Below are 9,758 nucleotides of genomic sequence, written 5' to 3'. Positions count from 1 at the left end.
AAGGAAGGAAGGAAGGAAAGAAAAGAGAGAAAGAAAGAAGGCAGGAAGGAAGAAAGGAAGGAAGGAGGGTAGGAAGGAAGGAAGGTGGGTACAGATGAAATTACAAAAGCCAGAATAGAATTCCAGAAACTGAGTCAGGTGCCTTTTGGAGAAAGCACCTGGCTTAAAATCAGAGTACAGTCCATTTCACAGTGCACTGTTGTGGGGTTTTTTTCCCTTTAAGGATGATCTAATACTTTTCTAAATCTCTTTGATCCTGCTCTGCTCTGCTCTGTGTTAGCTCCTACAAAATTATGTGTTCCTATCATGGTTAGAAAACAGAATGTTGGTATCTTCTTTCCTAAAACAAGTGCTAGTTTATGAGAATGACCAGTCAGCATAAGACCTCAGGAGAAATACTTCTTTAGTATCTGTGCTGGACAGGAAAGGGTACCACACCCATAAAAGACAGAGCTTTGTCAAAGTTGGTGGAGCACATAAAGATCTGACACGATTTATTTGTCCTTTACAGACACCAGTCATTATTGCCAGCTGTCTACGCAAGGAATATGCCAGGAAGAGGAAGCATTGCTTTTCCAAGAGGAAAAACAAGATAGCCACCAGAAACATCTCCTTCTGTGTTCGGAAAGGTTGGGCACAGGCTTGGCTACATTGGCTTGCTGGCTTCTGAGGAGACCCTCTTGGCTCCCAGGCAGACCCCAACAGCAGGGAGGCCTTAGTGCTTCTTTTAAGTCTCATCACTAAGTCAAGTTGATTGACTCACCTCATGAATAGGGAAACAGTCACACCCACACAGAAAACACGAGCTATTAGAATGAACCATTGACATCATGACCTTACAATCAAAAGAACATAATCCAATATCGAACATTGTGTTGTTCTCATGAGAACTGGCTAGACATTTGGCAGCCTGTACTAAAGGCTAGGCCAGCAAGTGTTAGATGATTTCAGTTTCTGTCATTGTTGCATAGGGGTTAGGACTACAGGGGACAGAATGTGACACTCCTGGCAGACAGGAATGGCTGGCTTTGTCATTTTCTATCCACGTGAATTTGATTCTTGAGAGATTTGTCCCTAACTATGTCAAAATAGAATGTGATAACTTCTCAGGACAGCTGTAAAGATTAAATAAGACACTATATTGAAAAAATAGCTAGGACATTGTAAGCCTTCAGACTCTTATTCTTTTTTTTTGGTCTGTCATGGGGCTTGAACTCTGGGCCTGGGCACTGACCCTCAGCTCTTCAGCTCAAGGCAAGTGCCCTACCACTTGAGCCACAGCACCACTTCTGGTTTTCTGGTGGCTTACTGGAGATAAGAGTCTCACGGTCTTTCCTGCCCGGGCTGGCTTTGAACCATGATCCTCAGATCTCAACTTCCTTAGTAGCTAGGATTACAGGCATAAGCCACTGGTGCCCAGCCAGACTCTTATTCTTAATTGTACTATTCAAATTCCTTCATGTTCAGTGTAACTTTTTGTTTGTTTGTTTTCAGGTGAGATTTTAGGGTTGTTAGGACACAATGGGGCTGGTAAAAGCACATCCATCAAGGTGATAACTGGGGACATGAAGCCAACTGCTGGCCAGGTAGGTGAAGAGAATGCAAGATATACTATCCAGTTGTGTTCAAAATAAATTTATAAGATACTATAACTCTGTGTGTGTGTGTGTGTGTGTGTGTGTGTGTGTGTGTGTGTGTGTGTGTGTGTGTGTGTGTGTGTGTGTGTGTGTGTATGCTGGTCCTGGGGCTTAAACTCAAAATCTTGGCACTGTCCCTGAACTTTGTTGCTCTGTTCTAGTGTTCTACCACTTCAACCACAGCTCCACTTGCAGCTTTTTGGTGGTTACTCAGATCTCAGCCTCCTCAATAGCTAGGATTAAAGGTGTGAGCCACTAGGCACTGACTGGTGTTATAATTTTTATAAAACAAGGCATCATGCAGTCATTAAATAATGGAAATAATAAATCCAGTACTCCGAAGAATAAGTGCCAACATTATTACCAAAGACACACAAAAATTAAACCCTAAAAGGAGTAATTTATTGAAGTCTTCATAAGCATCAACAAGTATCACCAGAATCTACACAAGCCTTATCAAGAAGTCTAAGTAAAGCACATTGTGCTCCCAGTTTGTTCTGTGTGGATCTTGAGTAGAAGTTTAAACAGAACAGAAAAATAGTAAACACTTATACTCCCTGACTTTCACAAGACGCTCAGTGACTCAAGTGCAGAGCTCTATGAAAACACACTAGTTGGGGAGAAGATGTTCCACCCTGCACTGGGCTTTGTTCTTTCTCTTTGCCCCAGATCTCTAGCCTCTGCCTCATCCATACCTGCACCTTTTCCTCCTCTGTTGAAATGGCCTCGGAGCAGATAGGCTTTCTAATCATCAAAACCACATTTGCATTATTGTTCACCTCAGCTCCATGATTTCCACAAGCCCCACTTCAGACCCACGTTCACTCCTTCTACTTAATCATTTCCTGCTTCACTCATCAAAAATCAGCAAACATCAGCCATTCCATCCTCCATTGGATCAACAGGGAGCACAAAATTTGTCAGGTAGAAACTACTGAGGAACATTTGATCAATGACTGAAGTTGAATAGTGAGTCACTGAGTGAATGTGCTTCATTCTGATTGTGATGCCAACACTGGCGATGAACTGGGGGCCAAGATGGCAGCGTGCCACTCAGAATCCGCTATAGTTGTGCACATAATTGTTTACTTGTATTGACTCCTAGTGACTGTTCCCTAAAGCAAACAAATTCATTACAGATGATTAAGTTCCATTAGGTTCTGGATCTCCTCTCCATGTGTCGAAGCTTTTGAAGAGGCGGTGGCCATGGAGGTCCTCAGAGAAGCACTGAAGAATGTGGGCTCTGACGGTGACTTCTACCCACAGGTGCTGCTGAAAGGGAGCAGCGAAGGGGACCCGCTGGGGTTCCTGGGGTACTGCCCGCAGGAGGATGTGCTGTGGCCCAGCCTGACAGTGAGGGAACACCTGGAGGTGTTTGCAGCTGTGAAGGGACTGAGCAAAGGTGACAAGGAAGTCACCATCACACGGTACTGCACCTGTTCTGTTCTCTATCCAGGGGGCGGGCAGAGGTCGCACAGGAAGTTCAGGATGGAAGGCACTGAATGCCGACCCACACTCGGAAATATATAGGAAATGGTTTCAAAGTGTTAAAAATGTCCTCAAGGCCTGGAGCTGGTGGCTCAGGCCTGTCATCCTAGCTACTCAGGAGGCTGAGATCTGAGGATCACGGTTCAAGCCAGCCCAGGCAGGAAAGTCCATGAGACTCTTATCTCTAATAAACCACCAGAAACCCAGAAGTGGTGCTATGGCGGTAGAGCGCTAGCCTTGAGCTGAAGAACTCAGGGACGCACCCAACCCCAGAGTTCAAGCCCCAGTTCCAACCAAAAAAAAAAAAAAAGTCCTCAAATGAAACATGGAAAGAAAATGGCATTGATGGTAGATTTGTTGAAATAACTGAAAGATAAATGATCATAGAACAACAACTGTCTGGATCTCGTGGTATGTGCCTACAGTCTTTCAACTGATGGCAGTATATTTTCAGAGGCCTCAAACCAGAATGCGGTAGCACCCGTCCTCCCAATCACTAAGCCAGGATTTCCAAAACTGCATGTCAGAGCTCTCCTCCCCTGTGCCTGCCCTTGCCGTCCTGTCCTCCATCAGCTCTCTGCCTGTCTAGCTCACTGTGAGCCCGGGCTGCTTTTCCCCCAGGCTGGTGGACGCGCTCAAGCTGCAGGACCACCTGAAGGCCCCCGTGAAGACCTTAGCAGAGGGAGTGAAGAGAAAGGTATGCAGCTGGGAAGGTGGCTTAGTGGTAGAGTGCTTGCCTTGCATGCATGAAGCCCTGGGTTCAATTCCTCAGTACAACATACACAGAAAACGCTGTGGCTCGAGTGGCAGAGTGCTAGTCTTGAGCAAAAGGAGCTCAGGGACAATGCTCAGGCCCTGAGTTCAAGCCCCAGGACTGGCAAAAGAGACAGAGAGAGTGGATAGGACTTCGGGATGCTCTGAGCACCCCACAGACCTGTTGGGTGATGCCTCTCTTTCCAGCTGTGCTTTGCGCTGAGCATCCTGGGAAACCCGTCGGTGCTGCTTCTGGATGAGCCATCGACAGGCATGGACCCCGAGGGGCAGCAGCAAATGTGGTGAGGCACATTTTCTATCTTCAGAGCCAGTGCAGGGGCCTGGCAGTGAGGTTGAGAGCTGTTTCACTCACATAAAAATGATCCTGTGTGGGGCACTGGCGGCTCATGCCTGTCATCCTAGCTACTCAGGAGGCTGAGATCTCAGGATCATGGTTCAAAGCCAGCCCAGGCAGGAAAGTCCATGAGACTCTTATCTCCAATAAACCACCAGAAAACTGGAAATGGCCCTGTGGCTCAAGTGGTAGAGCGCTTGCCTTGAGCTGAAGAGAGCAGGAACAGTGCCCAGGCCCAGAGTTCAAGCCCCACGACCAACCCTCCCCCCCCCCAAAAAAAAAGATCCCTTAAATCTATTTCTTAATATGGTAAACAAAATTAAATATCAATAGTAAACACATACTTAGCACAAAATAAATGACACCTTTCCCTGATAATATTTTATAACCATATGTTTCACGGGAGGAATTAGAATCACTGCTACAGATGGAAGGTACTCTCTCTCTCTGAGCAGCATCATTGATCAAGGCTGATGAGGGACCCCATAGCCACGTAGTGTCCAGAACGTGGCACAGGAGCCATTCCTATTCGTTGTGAAAATGGCTATCATTGCGGTCTTTTTCTTCTGCACTCATTTTCTTCTTACTGTGGCTGAGTTTGGCACCGTATGTTTCCTTCTGCATTGTCTTTTCATGTGCAATCCTCTTTCCCCAGTGTTTCTCCGTCAATGCAAGCTTGTAGTAAATACTGTATTCTGTAAGCACCTCCTCAGTGCCTGTCTCCAGAGAAACAGCTCCTTCCTGGCAGTTCCCTTCCTCGCTCCCCCTGTCCTCTTATGAGTCCTCCTGGACCTGGCCTCTTCATTGTCACACTAGTGTCCGTAAAGCATTCTTTGCTCCATTCCTTTCCAGTTTAGCAAAGGGTCAGGGGTGGGAAAATGAAGAGGGGTACAGAATCAAGAAGAGTAAGGGGGCTGGGAAGGTGGCTCAGTGGTAGAGCGCTTGCCTCGCATGCATGAGGCCCTAGGTTTGATTCCTCAGCACCACATAAGCCGAAAAAAAAGCCAGAAGTGGCGCTGTGGCTCAAGTGGTAGAGTGCTAGCCTTAAGCTAAAGAGCTGAGGCGCCCAGGCCCAGAGATCGGGCCCCACAACCAACAAAAGAAGGAGAAGGAGAAGGAGAAGGAGAAGGAGAAGGAGAAGGAGAAGGAGAAGAAGAAGGAGAAGGAGAAGGAGAAGGAGAAGGAGAAGGAGAAGAAAAGAAGGAGAGGAGGAGAAGGAGGAGGAGGAGGAGAAGGAAGGGAAGGGGCAAGTAAGGGAGGAGGAGAGAAAGAGAAGGAGAAGGAGGAGGAGGAGGAGGAGGAGGAGGAGGAAGGGAAGGGGCAAGTAAGGGAGGGCTAGGGGGGTGACATTGGTCAAGATAGATCCATAAACCGCTTTGTGAAACAGCCAACTCCTTTGTACAAGTACTTAAGGATAATTTTAAAAAGATCTTCTCATTTCCAAATCCTCTCTTGGCAACGCAGGCAGGCGATCCGAGCCACCGTTCGAAACACAGAGGGGGCCGCCCTCCTGACCACCCATTACATGGCGGAGGCCGAGGCTGTGTGTGATCGTGTCGCCATCATGGTGTCTGGAAGGCTGAGGTGAGCGTCTGGCCCCGAGGCCACACGTGGCCTCCAAGGGGTATGGGAAGGAGACATCATTGCCTGTGGACAGGAAGAGATCACTGCGAACTGCCAGAATGGCTGCACGTGGGTTTCATAGCAGGAAAGGCTTTGAGACCATGCACACCAACGATCTCGAGCATTGTCCTAGGTGGCTTTCTCCTTGCCGCATGACCCTGTCCTCCTTCCCAATTCCAGGTGTATTGGTTCCATCCAGCACCTAAAAAGCAAATTTGGCAAAGACTACCTGCTGGAGATGAAGGTGAAGACCCCCGCACAGGGTGAACCCCTCCATGAGGAAATCCTGAAGCTTTTCCCCCAGGCTGCTCGCCAAGACCGGTAAAGCTTCTTCCTGGCTTGGATCTGGTACTGTGTATGAGTTACCTTGACTTGTGGCCATTCGAGAAGGAAGCAAAGAAAGATCGTTCCTTGGCTAGTAGAAGAAAAACTGGAGATGAGGGAGCTGGGGTTCCAGTTTACAGATCACGTGTTATACACCTAGAGATGTTTCAAAGTAGATGCTGTCATTCTAAAGAAACATAAGTTTTTAAAAAGTTTTGAAGGAGTTTGGCCTTATAGAAAGACCTTGGTAAATGAATTGATAGTTTTCTTTATAGAAAAGAAGTGGAGACTTTTCGAGAAGAGAGCTACACTTTGACGAGCCTTCTCAGGCCAGACCCTGGGCCCACTTCGCTATCTTTTGCTGCCTGTTCCTTTGTTTCAAACTCCACAAAGGCAAATCCTTTGGGCTCTCTAGTAGACTTACAATGTGGCATATTTATGTAAATGAGATGGCTGCAGTGCCCCAATATTCTTTCAATCCACCTGTGATTAACGTTGTTGGGAAGTAATTCTTGTAATAATTAGTAATATCAATAACATTCAAAAAAAACAAGAAGAAATGGACAGAGAGGCAAGTTAGTTAGCATTATCAAATTAACAAGTAGCTGGCTGGACCAGCATATAAATCTAATCGTTTTGTTTCAAAAATGTATTAATAATTTGAACTTTATACAATCATAATTCTCCCTGGATGTCCCTCTCTTCTCCTCTGTTCCCTCCTCTCCTCTTCTCTCCTTTCCTCCCAGATACTCTTCTCTGATGGTTTATAAGTTGCCAGTAGAAGATGTGCGGCCTTTAGCCCAAGCTTTCTTCAAGTTAGAAAAGGGTAAGCACTATGTCTTTGGAATAAGATCCTGGAAGAGAAAAAATCCCAAATCACAAAACTTACCTATCTGCACAGTAAAAGTGAAATGTGACAGAATGCCTTAAATTTAAGAGTTACAATCCTAACTTGCATTTTAGGCGTACCAGAGCTAGAAGAGATGAAGGGAGCCTGTGTTTGTGTGTCACAGGGGCTCATGGGAATGATTTTTACTTTTGTTTTATATGTTATTATTCATGTATTTTGCATATATCTGTATATTGGTATAACCTAGGTCAAAACTTAATTATCCTTGCCTTCATAGAGAATGCTTTCATTTGAAGCATCGATGCAAACATACTTAAAATTAAATTGTCTAAGGACTGCCATCTTGTTAGGTCGCCTGGTCAGTTTGTAAAGAACCCAGCTCCCATCTGGCCATCAAAGCAATCTTGCTGGCTCTGTTCTTCTGTAAAATGACCATGGCCCCGTTATTGCCTGTTCCTGTGTTATCCCATTGGACTGGTGGCTTTGAATGGTGCTTTTCAGAATGCCTCCTCATTCTGTTTGTCTCGGCTCAGTGATGTTTTTGCTTGATTGTTACTTGCCCTAAAGAAGAGAATGAGATCTGGTTCTAGAATGCCCCTCTGACCCCTGGTCACCCAGGGTCACCATAACACAACTTCACTCTTCTGAGCTGAACACTCCACCTTTCTGAGCCATGTGGTCATCCCCTGGAGTTTCATGCCAAAATTACACTAGCCGAGGACTTTGGGTAGCATATTTCCAATCTGTTGGGTCCTCATCCTAACTCCAGCTATATCATTCCAAGTTTATTTAGGCCAACAGGAAAGGATGTTTAATCCCATTAGGAGAAGTTGTGATGGCTTTTAGAGAGGCCCTAGATATTTACTCTCTATAAAACCTACCTCACAAGTACTTCTGTGTGTGTGTGTGTGTGTGTGTGTGTGTGTGTGTGTGTGTGTGCTGGTCCTGGGGCTTGAACTGGGGGCCTGGGCACTGTCTCTGAGCTTCTTTTGCTCAAGCCAGTGCTCTAGCAATTGACCCACAGTGCTACTTCCATCCTTTCCTGAGTGGTTTATATATAAAAAATATAGAAACTCCTAACACCGTTTCATCTTCTCGCAGTTAAACAGAACTTTGATCTGGAGGATTACAGTCTATCACAGTCCACCCTGGAGCAGGTGAGCACTTTCTAGTGATTTTGTACCATCCATAAAAATCTAAGCATGGAGTCCATGCCTACTCTCCATTCACTAGGAGCTACAGGGGGCCATGTGACATCTTTTCCTCATTCATCCCTTTCAGGTCTTTCTAGAGCTTTCCAAGGAACAGGAGCTGGATGGTTTTGATGAGGAACTGGACCTCTCGGTGAAGTGGAAGCTCCTCCCCCAGGAAGAGCCTTAAGCCACAAATGCTCTGTGTTTGGGAATAAGCCTGTGGCTACTTTTATTTTTGCAGACATTTATTTTTATAGTATCAATGGCTTATATTCGGAAAGTATTTCATAAATATGGTGATGATTCTTCATGGGGTACAGTGGAGGAATAAGGGCTGGGCCGTGGAGGGAGTGTACGTAGAAGGAAATGACCATCCCAGCCTCTAGCGCTTGTGCAGGACATTTGGGCCCTAATTTCTGTATACTGCTGAATAAAATATATTTACTTTTATACGGCTAAGATTCTGAGTGTGCTCAACAATTTTGATTGAAGTAATCTTAATGAAAATCTGAAAAGACACTCTTCTAACCTAGTCTGAAAAGTCCATATATTCACTCTAAAAAGATGGCGTCTTTTCTCACTTCATATTTTTTTAAGCTTTTCAGATATCTTTAAGTAGTTGTACAACCTTGCCATTTAACAAAGCCATTTCCGGATACACTATATCTTGATCAGTGTGGTCCCTTTCAACATTCTCACCCATCCCTTCTCCACCACACCTTCCTTCACTCTTCTTAATTTTGTAGGCTACACATTGGATTCTTGAAGAGGAGAATGAGTGGGGAGGAAAAATGATAGATTGATAGGAGTTAACTTTTGAATATATTTTGGGGTCTCACCTATGGCTAAAAGTATGAAACATCATTTATCATAAGATCCAGTATTGAAATCATCATGTTTAACACATCCCTGAGTAACCACTATGATTGAAACAGAGGCTGAAAACCAAAATTTCTCATGAGGAACTGACTGGGGTTTTTTTTCCACTCCTTTAAACCAATTTCCATTGTATTTTTAAACCTAGGCATTAGAGAGGCCTGGAAGATAACTGATCTTCCTCTGGCTGTTTTTCACTTGATCTCTGAAACCACATAAATGTGGTAACTGGTCAAATTACCAAGTAGGTAAAGATATAAAATCATTTTTGTATATAATTTTAAGACCTTTTCCATTTCAGGCACTACATTTTGTTTCTTGACCCTATGGCCTCCAACTTAAAATTCCACTGAAACATTTTACAAATAATTTCAAATTGTTTAAAAAAAGTACAGCATATAATCATTACAATTGCAAAATTTTTTAAATATCATGGCCATAGCTCTGATCTGTGGCTATTCAATGTCCAATGTATGTGGTGTGTTTGCCGAGTTGGCCACAGCTGTTGAGTGTTTCTAAGTAATGACACATCCAGTTTGTGTTTGTTGTCAATACTGTGGGTTCCTTTATGAATGGCCATTTCCTTTGCTTTCTCTGAAGAGAGGGTTTTGTATAGCAGGGACACTTAAAACAAACAGAGGGAAACTGCTATGTCTGTG

At 44.7% G+C, this 9,758-nt stretch overlaps 1 protein-coding gene across 3 annotated transcripts in view; it reads left to right on the top strand.

Annotated features, from left to right (window-relative positions):
• The window catches only part of LOC106003217 (ATP-binding cassette sub-family A member 8-like), a 64,757-nt gene extending 56,084 nt beyond the window's left edge, over positions 1–8,673 (top strand). For 2 of the 3 annotated variants that reach the window (XM_013038052.1, XM_013038051.1), the window contains 10 exons: positions 512–629; positions 1,495–1,586; positions 2,904–3,064; positions 3,747–3,822; positions 4,086–4,180; positions 5,698–5,817; positions 6,037–6,177; positions 6,927–7,006; positions 8,132–8,187; positions 8,312–8,673. In XM_013038052.1, coding sequence (XP_012893506.1) covers positions 512–629; positions 1,495–1,586; positions 2,904–3,064; positions 3,747–3,822; positions 4,086–4,180; positions 5,698–5,817; positions 6,037–6,177; positions 6,927–7,006; positions 8,132–8,187; positions 8,312–8,410 — 1,038 coding nt within the window. In that variant the 3' untranslated portion in view covers positions 8,411–8,673. The other variant, XM_013038053.1, reaches the window with a different exon arrangement.
• Positions 8,674–9,758: the final 1,085 nt, after the last annotated feature.

The sequence above is a fragment of the Dipodomys ordii genome, unplaced genomic scaffold (genome assembly GCF_000151885.1).
Source record: "Dipodomys ordii isolate 6190 unplaced genomic scaffold, Dord_2.0 Scaffold7, whole genome shotgun sequence".
Lineage (NCBI taxonomy): Eukaryota > Metazoa > Chordata > Mammalia > Rodentia > Heteromyidae > Dipodomys > Dipodomys ordii.
This window is presented reverse-complemented; position numbering and strand designations above follow the sequence as displayed.